At 38.9% G+C, this 17,993-nt stretch overlaps 1 protein-coding gene across 1 annotated transcript in view; it reads right to left on the bottom strand.

Moving 5' to 3' along the window:
* Positions 1–17,993, bottom strand: part of Ac76E (adenylate cyclase type 2 Ac76E) — a 143,011-nt gene that overhangs the window by 77,792 nt on the left and 47,226 nt on the right. The window contains exon 14 of the mRNA XM_090376863.1: positions 2,918–3,034. Coding sequence (XP_090232989.1) covers positions 2,918–3,034 — 117 coding nt within the window. The remainder of the gene's footprint in view (positions 1–2,917; positions 3,035–17,993) is intronic.

Below are 17,993 nucleotides of genomic sequence, written 5' to 3'. Positions count from 1 at the left end.
ATATATGTGTGCAAGATGGCAGATGCTTCCAATTATGCTCCATATCGTATAGATGGTTCAAGTAGCTAGCGTAAGGTACCCAGATATGATTTTACCATGCAGTTACATGAATAGATAATTAGGTTTCTCTATTGAATATCCATTTTTACGCTTCCTTCATTATATTCTAGAAGGAGAACTATATGACAATTCAGAAAATATAGTAATGCAAATATAATAAATCATAATACAGTCCATTCCGGTTATTTTGGACATCAGGACTAGTGCATTTTGGCCCGATTAAGCGGCTGCCCCAATTACCCGAAATGTCACGTAAATAGTTAAAAATACAACGTACCCCCCCCCTTTTTTTTTTCACAATTAGTTCACTGTACAATCAAATTCAATTACTATTTTTTTTTTATTATTATTATTTTTTTATCTTTTTTATTTTTTTATTTTATTATTATTTATTTATATTTTTTTTTAGGCCCTTGCCACTGAAATCTTAGGAAATTAGGTGGCAGGGCCTGCCAGAGTACTTACTTCTAATGCGATCCCTCTATGCCTGACCTGCCTCCTCGGGGCTAAGTGTGGGCAACGGGGGTCCCACTAGGGGCCCAACGACTAAAAGGTTGGAGGAACAACACAACATAAACCTTACACTTTTTAAAATCTCTGGCCCTCACAGTGTTCTGTGTTTCACAAACAGAGGACACAACACTGAGATGGGGGAAACCCCTGGGGCCGTTAGACAATGAACACTTTACACTTTGTACAATCAAATCACATTACGACGAACTCAACATGGTAAAGTACCGTTCACTATACGATGTACAGTAAGCGCCGGTCATTGTGATCATGTTTGTGAATTGAATTTAAATTTCATTAAACAGCAATTCTAATTAGCGAAAATAGGAGGAATATTAGCCACAGGCTATAAAAGCAAAATATATTAAGCACAAATTTACTCTTTATTACCTTACCAATTGAAAAATTAAATGATATGTGAAAATCGGAAGAATATACGTGATAATCGGAATAATTAATACGTACTGTAATAAGTACATACGAACTAGTTGACATTTCTGTTCACTGACATTTGTGGGTAGGGATTAAAATTTAAAACAGTAAAAAGATAAGCAATCAATAACAAAGAACACGGCACACACAAATTGCAAGTAACACAATACGTGCAAGTGAGAACCGAGTAACGAGTTACAAAGCTTTAAAAATACGAATAAAGAGATCTGAAAATTTATTTTTTTTATATGATTGAAGATTCCATAGAAGTGTAAAGACATTTTACCATAATAACCCACAGAATTCCAGCTGTCGGTATTATCGCAAATTCAGTAAGATCGAGTTTACGATTCGTTTATGATAGATTTCACTAACAGAAAAGCCCAATAAACGGGTGACTGCTAACTGTTTTATGGTTGTGACCTCCAGAATTTTGACCGAACCACGTGGTACTGTCGGAGACAATCATGGGGTAATCTCCAGTGCTGCAGTCTTCTGCCCCGATTAAACGGCATGCTGTCCCAATTAAGCGAAGTAAACCCTGGCTATTTTCTCGATTGATTTCTGTTTTTTAAGATATGCCCCAAATAAACGGTGGCCCAAATAACCGGAATCCACTGTACTTCAAATTAATAACAAAAAAAGGTACTTATCTATAATCATCCCACCAATAGTTATGATGTCACAACTAGTGGTGCAACCTTCATCACCATTAAACTTATGTATGAATTACAAAAAGTAAATATATATATATATAAATATAATGAATTTATTATGTTAATGAATATGTTATTAACATAATAAATATAAATAAATATACACTGGTTTATAAATGTTATTCACGAGAATAACAGACAAGTACCAGAAAAAGAACTCATAACAAAAGAGAAATTTTTAAAATTTATAAAAAAAACTCTTCTGTATATTCATATTTTGTTGTATTCATGTAACTGTTTACATTGAAAAAAAATTTAAAATAAGAACAGTGTTAGTCCATTTAGAGTCCTTATTAAAAACCTCTGTTCACATATTACTATTTTCTTTTTGATTTATATTTATCACAAGAAGCCTGTCAAACGTTTCCACTTGAGAAGTACCAAAAGAAAGTAAGATGCGAAATTGAATGGCAGGAGAGCTAAAAGACTTAACTGAACAAAAGAAAAAAAGCATGAGACAGTTACAGGCTAGTGCATGACATGGTTTCATACAATAACTGTAAGTAAATATGTAATAAAACCACTGCAGGGTAAGATGTGCAAAAGCAGATTATGAAAAATCACTGGAGAAAAGAGCTAAGAATGGGGAAAATTAATTCTACTCATATGAGTGCAAAAATGCAGAGTAAAATCATAGGTGCCTGTCAAGATCAAAGTAGAAAGAATAATTTACAATTTAACAATATGGCAGCCAAGTTGAAAAAGTATTTTGCAACTTTCTTTACTACTGAAATTACATTAAGTGCCAAGTGGAAATAATGAAACCAAAGTAGAACCACCATAAAATAAATTACATGATAGCAGAGGTTGGCCATCAAAATAGAAAAAAAATGTTTAAGTGGTCCAAAAGATCAGTTATTTCTTTAACATTACAGAAATTAACATGGTAACAGCATTCCCTCTTTTCTACATTTTATTTTATTATTTTTCTTTTTTGAAGGCAGATGCTACATTAGCTTGCCTCAATGCATCATCCTGGCATTTTAATGCTAATACTATTAACCCATGGCGTTGCAGCTGTGAAGGGCAATATTATTATTTCATATATATTTTAGATACAATAAGAATGATATCTGTGTCTCTCTAATATATGAATTGTAATACCATCTGTATTGATGGTATCACAATTCAGCTAATAACATATTCAACATTTTTTCATGCATGATCTAAGTAGAGAAGAATCACAGATATATACTTACCAAATTAATAAAAGGAGAAGAAAATGCTAATAGACTGGTAAGTAGAAAGAGCAGAAGATTCACATGATGATTGGTTGTAGTCAAGTACCCATATATCCCACTCTGATTATGAGAATTCTAATAGAAAAATGCCAATGATTAAATTGTAATAATAATAGTTGTTTTATTAGTTCTTGTTCTAGAAGTAATACAAATTAAAATAAATCTAACCATTATACAGTATATTTTAATTTAATTACAGCTGATTATATAGATCTTGGTTTCAACCAGAATACTTCAAACATGCCCTGCTGGACACCATTAACTCTTTTTAATTTGATTGAAGTTTCATATCACTTTTTTCCCACTTTATTAATTATTATTATTATAAAAACTTTTTCTCCTTTATGGGATTTTATTGCTGTTGGCCAAGGAACTCTCTTACTATTCTACAGGTGTTCAGGATTGCAGCTTTCTGGAGTTCCATGTAAGTGTTCTCTGGGAGGCCTATTGCTGCTAGGTTCTTATGGAGGCTCTTTGGCACTTTGCAGGTGGTTGACACAGTGATGGAAACAGTCATTACTTGATCCATATTGCCACATATCTTTGAATTCCTGTCTTACATCTGAGTACTTCCTAATCTTTTCCTCATATGTTTTCTCGAAGTTGCTGGTGTTAGGTACCACTATGTCAATCAGGTAAGTAGCCATTTCCTTCTTGTTGATGAGGGTTATGTCTGGTCTGTTGTGCGGGATCCTCTTGTCCGTTATTATGGCACGATCCCAGTATAGTTTGTGAGTAGAGGTCTCCAGTATGGCCTGAGGCTCGTACTTGTAATACAGTAAACTTTCTTTGATCAGCTGGTATTTTTGTGCTAGCTTCTGATGTATTATTCTGGCCACTTGGGTGTGTCTGAGTGTACTCCATCTGGATGACCACCCCGCATCCCATGGTGATGTGCTGGATTGTTTCTGGGGCCAGGTGGCATCATCGACAAGTGTCATCTGTTACTCCAGGGTCATTGGCAGAAACTATATTTCCTACAGTTCCTGGTGTTGATTACTTGGTTGTGGATAGTGAGCATGAATCCTTCATCTCAGGGAAGAGCCTTCTTTTCATGAGCCAAGTGTTAGAAGTCATCTTATGTAGTCTTGATGGATGTCATTATAGTGTCTGCCATAGAGTGTCTTCTTTGCCTATCTTTCTCTCTTTGTTTCTTCTGTCTGTGTGAGTGTGGTTTCCTTGTTGAGGTTGAGTGTTATGAGCCATTTGTCTATCTTTCTTATGGCTTGCTAGATTGGTGCTTGTTTTTCTGGAAGTAATCCCGTACATTCTAAATTGCCTTCTTCTCTTGTTCAACAAAGTTATTATTATTATTATAAAAAAATAAAAATAAATTTTTCTCCTGTATGTGATTTTTTACATCCTGTGACATTTACCAGTACCAAGTGCATGGAGTGGCTAGTTGTGTCCGGTTACTATTTATTGTTACTGTTGGTCAAGGAACTCTCTTACTATCCTACAGGATAGTAAGAGAGTGTTTGGGATCACCTGTAGGACAATAAGAATGTAAGTATTCTCTGGGAGGCCTATTGTTGCTAGTTTTCATGGAAGCCATTTGGCACCATGCCAGGGGTGCCAAAGAGCCTCCATAAGAACTAGCAACAATAGGCCTCCATGTCAATTGGTGACTCAATTGACACTATGATCAGGATGGCCATTACTCATTCCATATGCCACATATCTCTGACTTCCTGTCTTAGGTCTGAGTAATGGCAGTTGAAGTTTAACACTGACAAATGCAAGGTACTGCATATGGGTAGCAGTAATCCCAGAGTAACTTAACAACTGTATGGTACTACACTCAGGGTAGTGGAAAATGAAAAAGACCTGGGGGTAATTGTGCAGTCAGATATGAAATTCTCTGAGCAGTGAAGACATATTGCCAGAATAGCTCATGGAGTTTTATCAATGATCAATGATATACAGAAACTTTGCTAGCAGGGATTAGGAGGTGATTATCCCTTTGTACAAGGCCATATCTTGAGTATTGTATATAGGTCTGGAGGAATCACTTTGGGCAGGATATAGATCTGCTGGAACAGGTGCAGAGAAGGGCAACCAGATTGGTGAAGGGAACAAAAGGGTGCTGCTATCTAGAAAGGCTTCAGTTCTGCAAATTGCAGATTCTGGAGACTAGGCATCTGCAGAGTGACCTGACTGAGGTGTGTAAGGCCTTTGAATGGTTTTGAATGGCCTGAGGAGGCATAGATTCAAATTGAGGAAAGACAGTTGCAGAATAGCTGTGCAGAAGTTTGCCTTTAGACAGTGGGTAGGAACAGATTTCCATCTGCTGTTGTGGAAGTTGATAGCTTAAATAAATTTAAGGCTGAACTAGAGACATTTGGAGTGACCAGATGGATAAAATGGGAAGGGGTTTTTTTTTTTTTTTTTGGCTGATTCTGTATAAGCTTGCTTTCTTGCATCATATGCCTCAACTAATGCTAATCGGTACTTCAAATTCATCAAATTTGTTTAATATGCTGCTAGCATTAGTGTACATGCCCCTGTTCTTACTCTTAGTTCCCCTAACACAGCCCATGTATTTGCTTGTTTCATGACTTGGAAGTTTTTACGGCTCCAGCTAATAGAAATTTTTCTTAAATTTTTACCATTTTATTGACTTAATTGGCATATTACTTTATTTTCTAGAAGTAGCTTTATATTCCTAGTTACGATTGTGTAGTATCGATATGGAATAGCATTACTTATATCTTGAACTTGATAGCACAAGGTATAACATAAAACTAGATAGCATAATACATAGCCCTGTAGTAGGAATCTGTCAGCACAATATAGTATTGCCAATTAATCAATTTAGTTTATAAATCCTTTTAATTTTTATTGTTAATTAAATTGTATTTAAATAACAACCATGCCCAAGACTAGAGTAGCAAAGCAACATGCGCAAAGTAGCGAAAGTGCTGTGGTTCACAGGTGAACTGAAGGGGCAATTCTCTAATACATCACAGTCTAAAAAAAATGTGCAAAATGCGACATGTTTGCAGATCTCTCTCGAACAGGACATGATCTAGCCATGTCCTGTTCGAGAGAGATCTTGTGTGTGCTAGGTGCAGAGAATGTGAAGAAATTAGGTGCCAACTCAGTGTTCTGATGGGTGTCTATGAGGGCTTGAAGAGTCAGGTAGATGGCTTCAAAGGAATTAAAATGTGGGCCCATCGAGCTCTCGGCTGCCCAACTCAATGCCACAGCTCACTCTCATGCACCAAGCAACACAGCGGCAACCTTCAGGGCAGAATGTGCTGTTCCCACAAGTGCTAGTTATTGTTGGTGACTGAATTGTCAGGGAAACGGGAAATATATTGTGTAAAAAGGATAGATGGAATAGGGTGGGTATGTCTGCCATGGGCAAAAGTTGATGATGTAGAACTGATATCATCTTTTAAGGGCACAAAAGGTGATATCGTTGTACATGTTAGCACTAATGACATTAAGTGTAGGAGATCTGAGGATTTAATTAAAAAGTACAGGTCAATGTTTAAAAAAAAGTACCGAGTTAGGAAGAAAGTACAGGTCAATGTTGAAAAAAAGTACTGAGTTACAGAAAGTGTCTGCAATCCTGCCTAGACACGAGAGGAGGGAGTATATGATGAGAGCTTTGTCAATCAATTTAGCCCTGAAGAGATTGTGCTCATAGGATAGAATTTTTCTCAGCATAGTCTGTGCTTGTTAACAGGAGAGATTGCTTCTACAGGGATGGGATACACTTAAACAGAAAGGGTGCAAGAATATTTGCTGATGCTATCGAGGCAATGTTAGGTGGGTCGGAAAACTGCTAGCTTGGGGGAAAACACAGATTAATAGATTAACAGTAGGCAGAGGCAGAAATGATTCTTGCACCGCTTCTATTGGAATGAGCAGCAGCCCAGAAAGCAAGTTGTTGTGGATTTCAGGAACTGCTGGGAGTCATGAAACAAGTAAATACATGGGCTGTGTTAGAATAACTAAGAGTAAGAACAGGTGCATGTATACTTGCATGTACACCAATGCTTGGAGTATAGTAAATAAATTTTATGAATTTGAAGTGCTGGTTAAGACATCCGAGGCAGATATTGTTGGGATATCAGAGATGTGGTGTCACTCAGATATAAGGGATGCAGAAGTTGAATTTGGGGAGTATAGTGTGTACAGAAAGGATAGACAGGAAAGGATATGTTAGTTAAGAAACACAAAATCTAAGGAAGTGCATTCAGTTGACATAGATGAGCAGTGCAATGTTGAGTCAGTTTAGTGTGACATAAGCGCTGGGAAAGCAAAAATGAAGGTAGGAGTTTGTTATAGGCTTAATGACTCTGATGAGTACAAAGAACAGTTGTGCAGAGAAACAGAGTGAGCCAGTAAATCATGTCTTATAATGGGAGATTTTAACTTCCCAGGTATAGACTGGAACTTGTGGCTTGATTACTTACACACCAGCAAGGCTTTTGTGGATTTATTGGATGATTGTTTTCTACAGCAGCATGTTAGAGAGGCAACCGGAGGGAGGAATAATGCTCTTGATCTGATTATCAGCAGTGATTATTCTTGCATTAAGAATTTACAGATAAAGGAACTACTAGGAGGCAGTGATCACAGTGTACTGATATGGGATTTACTTAAAGATGTAACTGCCATCAGGGGTAAAGCGAAGGGTTTTTGAGGGAATGGTAGCATTCTCCTCAGGTGAAAATTGATGATAATTCATTTACAGTTTGGCTAATCTCAGCAGTAGTTTTTTTCTATATTGATGATATTAATACCTTCAAGGATTGAATTGAGCAAGGACCTTTATTTTTCATAATTGTCTGTTCTCTTTTAGGGTAACTGTGGCATTATACTATTTTACAACAGTAAATTACTTTGCTAACTACGAATTCCACTGCTTTGACTTTCCTTATATGTAAATCATAGCATACAATGTTTCCATCTAATGCAGTATTTTTAGTAATTTACAGTCATCATTCCGCTATTCCGTGGGTCTATGTATGAAGCCTTGCCACCATACCCTGTCCGTGTACTTCTCTGTCGTTGATTTCCCTCCAGTTACCTCCTCTCTTAATGACATCGGTCTTTATCATGTCTTGTCATCTCATTTTTGGTTTCCCCTTGGTCTTTTGTCCCTTAATTGTAAATCAAACATTCTTCTTGGCAAACGCCTCTCGTTTGCCAAGAAGTTTGCTCATCCTCTTTACATGTCCAAACCATTTCAAACAGGACCTTTCAATCCTGTCCTGGAGTTTTTCAACCTGAATTCTATCCTTAATTGCATCATTCCTGATTTTTGTTGAGTCTTGTCTTTCCAGCTATGCTCCTCATAAATCTCATTTCTGTCCCCTGAATTCTGCTTTCATCCTTTTTCCTTATAGTCCAAGTTTCAGATGCATACGTCAAGATTGGTACGTAATAGGCCTGATTATATAGCCTTCTTACACTTCAGTGGTATGTTCCTGTTCCAGATCAGATCTCTTGTCTGCCTATAGAAATTCCTACTTGCTTGTATCCTTCTACTTATTTCTTCATCTATCACTCCAGTCTTTGTAATGGTGCTTCCTAGATACTTAAAGTTGTTAACAATGTTTAGCTCTTTCCCTTCCATTGTAATGTATCTGTGAAGCTTGCCACTGCTCTTTAGAACTATTATTTCACTCTTCTCCTGACATGAAACCAGTTCAAATTCATTGGCCGTACTAGCCCATATATCAACTTCCCGTTGCACTTGTTCCCTGCTCTCTCCCCATATGCAGAGGTCATCTGCAAAGCACATGACTTTCATCTGGTCCTGTCCAAGTTGTTCCACCACTCTACACTGCATGTCATTCATGACAGCTATGAATAGTATTCGTGACAGGACGCCTCCTTGCCTCAAACCAGATGTTATTTCAAAGCCCATCACTGTTCTTACTTTGCTCACTGTATTGGTGCACAAATTTTTTTTTTTTTTTTTTTTTTTTTATGCTTACCTATGCATTATTGTTAATTCTACGTGTCTTGTTATTTGAAACAAGTTTTGTTTTTCGCAGCTTGTGGTAGCAGCTTTGCACTTGCTGGTTATGTACATATGTTTATAGATTAGATTACTTGTGCAGAGACATCTTCTCTGCATATTAATTAATTATTGTTTAATACTTAACTTATTATTTTGATCTGTTATACTTAGATTTAAATTTAGAATTGCTTTTGATTCGGTTAACTAATTTATTTGTACAGTATTTATTGGTTTGCCTTTGGCATATATTTGCCTTGGGTGAGTTCTGTTTGTCTCTTTGTGTTTTGTATATATGTTTCTACATTTCTTCTGGATGACTATTTCTGTTAATTTCTTGGTTGACTTATTTTTCAGCCAAGATTTTAATTACTTTGTAAATATTGTATATTTTACTCTCTGCTTATGCAGTGTAATTTGTTAATATGTTTACTGCTATGTTTCATATCGGTGACATAAGTATTTATTATTTATCTTAATTTATTCTTTTTTTTTTTAAATGGCTATCTAATAGCCACTTGTACATTACCTATGTTCTTTCCTTGAGACTTTTCTTTTTCCCCTTGTCGGTGCAAGTTGGGCTTCCTTCCCGGCTTGGGGAATCTTTCTTTCAAATGTACAAGCCTTCAGGCTTCAAACATTTACCTCTTCAAGCTCTCTCGCTTGTTAGATTTTCCAACTAGTGTTTTCCTCTTTCCTGTTTCTTCTTTTTCCTGAGAGAGTGTTTTGCTCTCATTTCTTCTTCTACTTTCTTTTCTCCTACTTTATCCTCCCTATTCATTATTTACTATAACCGGGATTTCACTTGTTGGAATCCCACTAAGTGTAATTTAGATAGTTCCTGGAGCGCCCCCACGTGGCTAGGGACAGGAGTCGGGACGCAGGTAGCTTGCTCCCTGCCTCCCGGCTGCTAAGACTCCAGGGCCGGCAAACAACAACCATCACAACACACATATATACTTACACACACACACACACTTACACACACTTGCCGGCTATAAATAACCTACAGATGCTACAGCGGTATATAGGGGTAACCCTGGAGGCCGCAATCAATACAAGAATACCTTGTCCCTTGTCCCTTGTATTGGTGCACATGTTTGAGAACGAGAGTAGCCTGTGCGGACGTAGCTTATTGCCGCTACTGGAACAGAGAAGTTTTTTCTGATTTATTTTCTGTTTTATTAGCTTAAATTGGCATATTAACTTATATAGAGATTTTGTAGATATTACTTAGTATCAGTAAGGGTATCAAATCCACGTGTTACAAGTTGCAGCTCCGTTGAATGAGAGGTTTTTTTTAACCATATTTAGCCGATTTATTAACCAATTGTTATATCAAATTATTTTCATATAAATCACAAGCGAGATTTGGAAGTTAATCGATACTTAAGTGTCCGTAGATTTACCCTTTATAAATTGCCGCCATTGTTACGCAATACAAAATATCTCGAACTAGATAGCATAAGCTTGGTATAGTATAGTACATAATATAATATTGTCAATTAATCGGTAAATCTATTAATCTTGTTGAACTTCATTGTCAATTAAATTGTACTTTTAACTATATACATATAACGACTTAGATTACGTAACGTAAATAATTAGCAAAAATAAATAATTAATACTTAAAACTTGATACGGAAGTTATATAAAAGGATTTCGTAGATAACACTCGATACTGAAACATAAATATAGTGTTATCACTGTGTTGGGATACAAGTTTAGGGTTTTAATTTTGTACTGAAATTGAAATTTTATTGAAATTAAATCGAAATCATGACTCAGACCAGAGCAGCAAAGCAAAAGGCTTGAGCTAATGGGAGTACTGTGGCTCAGGGGAGAACTGAGGGGGGCAGTTGCCCTCTGAATCACAGGCTTTTAAAATGCATTAGTTGCTTGATGTTCGTGGAGCAGTCAGGTACGGGACATGATACTGCCATGGGGGATATCTTTGTATGTGCGTGATGCAAGGAGTGTAAGGAAATCAGGCGACAACTCAGTGTTGTTATGGACCTATATGATAGCTTGAAGGACAGGGTGGATGCCCTCGAAGGATTAAAAGTGAGGGGCCCATCAAGCTCTCAGCTGCCCACACCAACACCAGAGCTTGCACTTGGGCATCACGCAACACAGCGGTAAACCTCAAGGCAGAATGCGCTGGTCCCAAAGGAACTAGTAGTTGTTGGTGACTCTATTGTCAGGGAAATGGGAAACATGCTTTGTAAAAAGGATAGGTGAACCAGGATATGTCTGCCAGGGGCAAAGGTTGATGACGCTGGAGAGCGGATATCATCTTTTAAGGGCACAAAAGGTGATGTAGTTGTACACGTTGGCACTAATGATATTAAGAGTAGGAGACCGGCAGAATTACTTAACAAGTACAGGTCACTGTTGAAAAAAAGCCATGAATTAGGTTGAATTTGAAAGTGTCTGCAATTCTGCACAGACACGATAGGAGGGAGTATATGATGAGAGCCCTGTCGATCAATTCGGCCCTGGAAAGATTGTGCAAGGCTCAAGGGGTAAAATTTGTTTCAGCCTTGTCTGTACTTGTTAACAGGGGGAGACTGCTTCTACAGGGATGGGATACACTTAAATAGAAAGGGTGCAAGAATGTTTGCTGATACTATCGAGGCAGTGTTAGGTGGGTCGGAAAACTGTTAGATTGGGGGAATACAAGGACTAATAGATTAACAGTAGCCACTGGCAGAGGTGAAAGTGATTCTTGCACTGCTTCTATTGGAATGAGCAGCAGCTTGGAAAATAAGATGCAGGATATTTCAGAGACTGCTGGGAGTCATTGGGGTACAAGTAAACACATGGGTTGTGTTAGGGTAGCTAAGAAAAAGAAGAGGTGCATGTATACTTGCGTGTACACCAATGCTAGGAGTTTAGTAAATAAATTTGATGAATTTGAGGTATTGCTCAAAGCATTAAAGGCGGATATTGTTGGGATATCAGAGACGTGGTGTCACACAGAGATAAGTAATGCAGAACTGGAATTTGGGGAGTACGTCTACAGAAAGGATAGGAAGGGAGGAAGGGTTATGCTATTAGTTAAGAAACACATAAAATCCAAGGAAATGAAGCAAGTCGAGATCGCTGGACAGTGCAGTGTCGATTCAGTTTGGTGTGACATAAGCATTGGGAGATCAAAATTGAGAGTAGGAGTGTGCAATAGGCCTAATGACTGATGAGTATAATAAGAAACTGTACAGGGAAATTAGCATTAGCATTAGTAGAGGCATTTGATGCAAGAAAGCAAGCTTATGCAGCATCAGCCAAAAAAAAAAAAAAACCCCACTTCCACTTCACCCCTCTGTTCGTTCAAAATACCTGTCCAGCTGAGCCTTAAATTTATTTAGGCTATCAACCTCCACCACAAGGGATGGAAGTCTGTTCCACCAACCAACCACCCGCTGGCTAAAGGCAAATTTCCGCACGTCTATCCTACATCTGTCTTTCCTCAATTTGAATTTATGCCCTCTCAGGTGATTTTTCTGAGCTAGAGGAAGAATCCCATCAGCATTGAGCATGCTTAAACCATTCAAGGCTTTATACACCTCTCACCTCACTGGTGCCTAGTCTCCAGACACTGTAATTTGCAAAACTTAAGCCTTTCTTCGTAAGAGCACCCCTTTGTTCCATTCACTAATCTTGTTGTCCTTCTCTGTACTCGTTCCAGCAGCTCTACATCCTTCTTGAAATGAGGCCTCCAGACCTGTATACAGTACTCTAGGTGTGGCCTGACCAATGCCTTATACAATGGAATAATCACCTCCTTATCCCTGCTGAAAAAATTCCTGTATATCATTGACAATACTCCATGAGCTACTCTTGCAGCCCATCTGCACTGCTCAGAGAACTTCATATCTGCCTGCACAACCACCCCCAAGTCCCTTTCATTCTCTACCACTGTCAGTGAAGTACTACAGAGTTGATACGTTGCTCTGGGGTTGCTGTTTCCCATATGTAGTACTTTACATTTGTCAATGTTAAACTTCATTTGCCACCTCTCAGCCCATCTGCTCAACCTTTCCAGATCCTGTTGCAGCAGCATAGTGTCAGTAGTGTCCTTGACAACGCTGCCAACCGTTGTATCGTCTGCAAACTTGGACATTAAGCTTGATATACCATCATCAATATCATTTATAAATACAGAAAACAATAATGGACCCAACACTGAGCCCTGAGGTATTGCTCAAAAGGTATTGCCCCTGAGGGACTCCACTAATAACATTAGTCGGCGATGAGCAGTGTCCATTGATTACCACTCTCTGTCTTCTCCCCCTCAACCACCCCTTTATCCATAGCAGCAATTTGCCTCCAATGTCACACTGCTCCAATTTGTGTAGCAGTCTTCCATGTGCAACAGTATCAAAAGCCTTTCTAAGATCCAAGTATATAATATCAAAGTTATTCCCTGCATCCAGTTCTTTTGTGACTGCATCATAGTATCCAATCAAGTTGGTCAGGCAAGACTTCCCCTTAACAAAACCATGCTGTGTCTGAGCTATAACTGAAGTCTAAATGATCCTGCAGTGCTTCTTTAACCAGTGCCTCTATTAATTTTCCTGGAACAGAAGTTAAGCTCACAGGTCTATAATTACTTGTGTCAGCCTTTGATCCTCCTTTGTGAATTGGGGTCACATTTGCACATTTCCAGTCTATGGATATCTCCCCTGAGTCCAAGGAAGCTCTCATAATTATGGCTAAGGGTTTGCTTACTTCCTTTGCTGCCTCCTTTAATATAACTGGATAGATCCCATCCACCCCGGGTGCCTTTCTTGTGTTTATCTTCAACAGTTTCTCCTCCACTTTACTCCCAGTTATTTCAAGATTCTGTAGCTTACTGCTAGAGTTGAATACACCTCTGGCATTCCCCTTGCTGAATAACTCCTCATGTGTGAATGTCGATGCAAAATATTAATTTAGTTTGTTAGCTACCTGAGCAGGATCATCAACAGTTGACCCATCAATATCAAGTGGACCAATCTGATTCATCCCCTTCCTTCTAGAGTTTACATAAGTAAAGAACTCTTTGCTGTTTTTCTTTGCATCCCTTGCCAAGGATTTCTCGTAATCTGCCTTCGCCTGCCTAACCTCCTTTGTAACTTGGTTGCATATCAACTTGTATCTATCATAGGCTTCTGTGTCATGTGTTAATTTGTAAGTATCCCATGCATTTTTCTTCTCTGTCATATGCCTCATTAGTTCATCTGACATCCATTTTGGCCTAAACCTTGAACAATATTTCTTAGTTGGTATGTAAAGCCTAGTAGCTTCCAAGATAAGTTCTTTGAATGCTTCCCATTTTGAATTTGCTGTTGGTAACATCATCAGTTGGTCCCACTGTATAGAATTTAAATACTATCTCAGTCCATCGTAGTCGCCTTTACGGAAGCAATAACCCTTCCCTTTACCCCTAATGGTAGTTACCTCTTTGAGTAAATCCCACTTCAGCACACTGTGATCACTGCCACCTAGTGGTTCATTTATCTGCAGATTCTTAATGCATGAAGAATCACTGCTGATAATCAAATCAAGAGTATTACTCCCTCCAATTGCCTCCCGAACATGCTGATGTAGAAAACAATCATCCAATAAATCCAGAAAAGCCCTGCTAGTGTGTGAGTAACCAGACCCCAAATTCCAGTCAATATCTGGGAAATTGAAATCTCCCATTATAAGACTCTCTGATTTACTGGCCCACTCTATTTCCCTGTACAGTTCTTTATTATACTCATCAGAGTCATTAGGCCTATAGCACACTCCTACTCTCAATTGTGATCTCCCAATGCTTATGTCACACCAAACTGACTCAACACTGCACTGTCCAGCGATGTCGACTGGCTTCACTTCCTTGGTTTTTATGTGTTTCTTAACTAATAGCATAACCCCTCCCCCCTTCCTATCCTGTCTATCCTTTCTGTAGACGTTGTACTCCCCAAATTGCAGTTCTGCATCCCTTATATCTGTGTGACACCACGTCTCTGATATCCCAACAATATCTGCCTTCGGTGTTTTGAGCAATACCTCAAATTCATCAAATTTATTTACTAAACTCCTAGCATTGGTGTACACGCAAGTATACCTGCACCTGTTTCTATTCTTAGCTACCCTAACACAACCCATGTGTTTACTTGTACCGCAATGGCCCCCAGCAGTCTCTGAAATACCGTGCATCTTGTTTTTCAGGCTTCTGCTCATTCTAATAGAAGCAGTGTAAGAATCTCTTTCACCTCTGCCAGTGGCTACTGTCAATGTATTGGTCTTTGTCTTCCCCCAAGCTAGTAGTTTTCCGACCCACATAACACTGCCTCGATAGCATCAGCAAATATTCTTGCACCCTTTCTATTTAAGTGTATCCCATCCCTGTAGAAGCAATCTCTCCTGTTAACAAGTACAGTCCAGGCTGAAAAAAATTCTACCCCTTGAGCCTTGCACAATCTTAGAGTGCACAATCTTGCACAAAATAGAGTGGGCCAGTAAATCAGAGAGTCTTATAATGGGGGATTTTAATTTCCCAGATATTGACTGGAATTTGGGGGCTGGTCACTCACACACTAGCAAGGCTTTTGTGGATTTATTGGATGATTGTTTTCTAAATCAGCATGTTCGGGAGGCAACTAGAGAGAGTAATACTCTTGATTTGATTATCAGTAGTGATTCTTCATGCATTAAGAATCTGCAGATACAGGAACCACTAGGTGGCAGTGGTCACAGTGTGCTCAAGTGGGATTTACTCAAGGAGGTAACTACCATCAGGGGTAAAGGGAAGGGTTATTGCTTTTGTAAAGGCGACTACGATGGTCTGAGACAGTATTTAAATTCTATACAGTGGGACCAACTGATGATGTTACCAACAGCAAACTCAAAATGGGAAGCATTCAAAGAACTTATCTTGAAGGCTACTAGGCTTTACATACCAACTAAGAAATATTGTTCAAGGTTCAGGCCTAAATGGATGTCGGATGAACTAATGAGACATGGCAGAGAAGAAAAATGCATGGGATACATATAAATTAACATGTGACACAGGAGCCTATGATAGATATAAGTTGATCTGTAAACAAGTTACAAAGGAGGTTAGACAGGCGAAGGCAGATTACGAGAAATCTTTGGCAAGGGATGCAAAGAAAAACAGCAAGGAGTTCTTTACTTATGTAAACTCTAGAAGGAAGGGGATGAATCAGATTGGTCCACTTGATATCAATGGTTCAACTGTTCATGATCCTGCTCAGGTAGCTAACAAACTAAATCAATATTTTGCATCTACATTCACACATGAGGAGTTATTCAGGAAGGGGAATGCCATAGATGAAGTAAACACTGGCAGTGAGCTAGATGATCTTGTAATAATTGAGAGTAAAGTGGAGGAGAAATTGTTGAAGATAAATACAAGAAAGGCACCTGGGATGGATGGGATCTATCCAGTAATATTAAAGAAGGCAGCAAAGGAAGTAAGCAATCCGTTAGCCATAATTATGAGAGCTTCCTTGGACTCAAGGGAGGTACCCACAGACTGGAGATGTGCAAATGTAACCCCAATTCACAAAGGAGGTTCACAGGCTGACACAAGTAATTATAGACCTGTGAGTTTACCTTCTGTTCCAGGAAAATTAATGGAAGCACTGGTTAAAGAAGCACTGCAGCATCATCTTGACAAGAATTCAGTTATAGCTCAAACACAGCCTGGTTTTGTTAAGGGAAGGTCTTGCCCGACCAATTTGATTGGATACTATGATGTAGTCACAAAATAATTGGATGCAGGGAATAACTGATATTATATATTTGGATCTTAGAAAGGCTTTTGATACTGTTGCACATGGAAGACTGCTGCACAAATTGGAGCAGTGTGGCATTGGTGGCAAATTGTTGCTATGGATAAAGGGATGGTTGTGTGGCAGAAGACAGAGAGTGGTAATTAATGGACACTGCTCATCGTGGACTAATGTTATTAGTGGAGTCCCTCAGGGTTCAGTGTTGGGTCCATTGTTGTTTTCTGTATTTATAAATAATATTGATGATGGTATATCAAGCTTAATGTCCAAGTTTGCAGACGATACAAAGGTTGGCAGGGCTGTTAAGGACACTACTGACGCTATGCTGCTGCAACAGGATCTGGAAAGGTTGAGCAGGTGGGCTGAGAGGTGGCAAATGAAGTTTAACATTGACAAATGTAAAGTACTACATATGGGAAACAGCAACCCCAGAGCAACGTATCAACTCTGTGGTACTACACTGACAGTGGTAGAGAATGAGAAGTACCTGGGGGTAATTGTGCAGGCAGATATGACGTTCTCTGAGCTGTGCAGACGGGCTGCAAGAGTAGCTCATGGTGCCTTATCAATGATATACAAAGGGTACTAGGAAAGTTTTGCAATATGATGCAACAATGAATCACAGGAAGCTGCTTGTTGCTGCATGTTGAGACATGTTCATATGTGCATAGTAGCCGCCGCGCCAAGTCGATGGGCTTAGTTATTCATTAGTAGTGAGAGTGTAAAATGCTTGCGATGGCATCGTGGTCACGAAATGAGATAAGGACAGTTTTGCGGTATAATTTCGTGCATGGTTTAACCATAGACCAGTGCTTAGAAGAAATGACTCTTGCACTAGATGATGATTGGCCACATCGTACAACGATATTCGGGTGGTAAAGAGAATAGGAAATTTCACTCTGGAGGATTCTGAGAGGCCGGGAAGGCCACGAACGTCAGTTACGGAGGAAAACGTTACTGCTGTGAGGAAAATGCTTGACGAAAACAGGCGAGTGACCTACCAACAGATAGAGGATACTTTGGGCCTAAATGCACCAGCAATTCGTTCGATTCTGCAAGATCATTTGCACGTGAAGAAACTTTTTTCTCTCTGGGTGCCGCATCAACTGACTGAAGAGCAGATGACACGACGTGTGACTTGGTGCCGGGAGATGTTAAAAAAGTTTGATAAGGGACAATCTCGGTATGTGAACAACATCGTGACAGGTGACGAGACTTGGCTGTACTATTATGATCTGCCGACCAAGGCTCAAAACAAAGTTTGGGT

The sequence above is a fragment of the Mastigoproctus giganteus genome, chromosome 7 (assembly GCF_048544385.1).
Source record: "Mastigoproctus giganteus isolate SK-2022 chromosome 7, ASM4854438v1, whole genome shotgun sequence".
Classification (NCBI taxonomy): domain Eukaryota; kingdom Metazoa; phylum Arthropoda; class Arachnida; order Uropygi; family Thelyphonidae; genus Mastigoproctus; species Mastigoproctus giganteus.
Note: the sequence above shows the minus strand (reverse complement) of the source record. Positions and strands in the feature narration are given on the sequence as shown.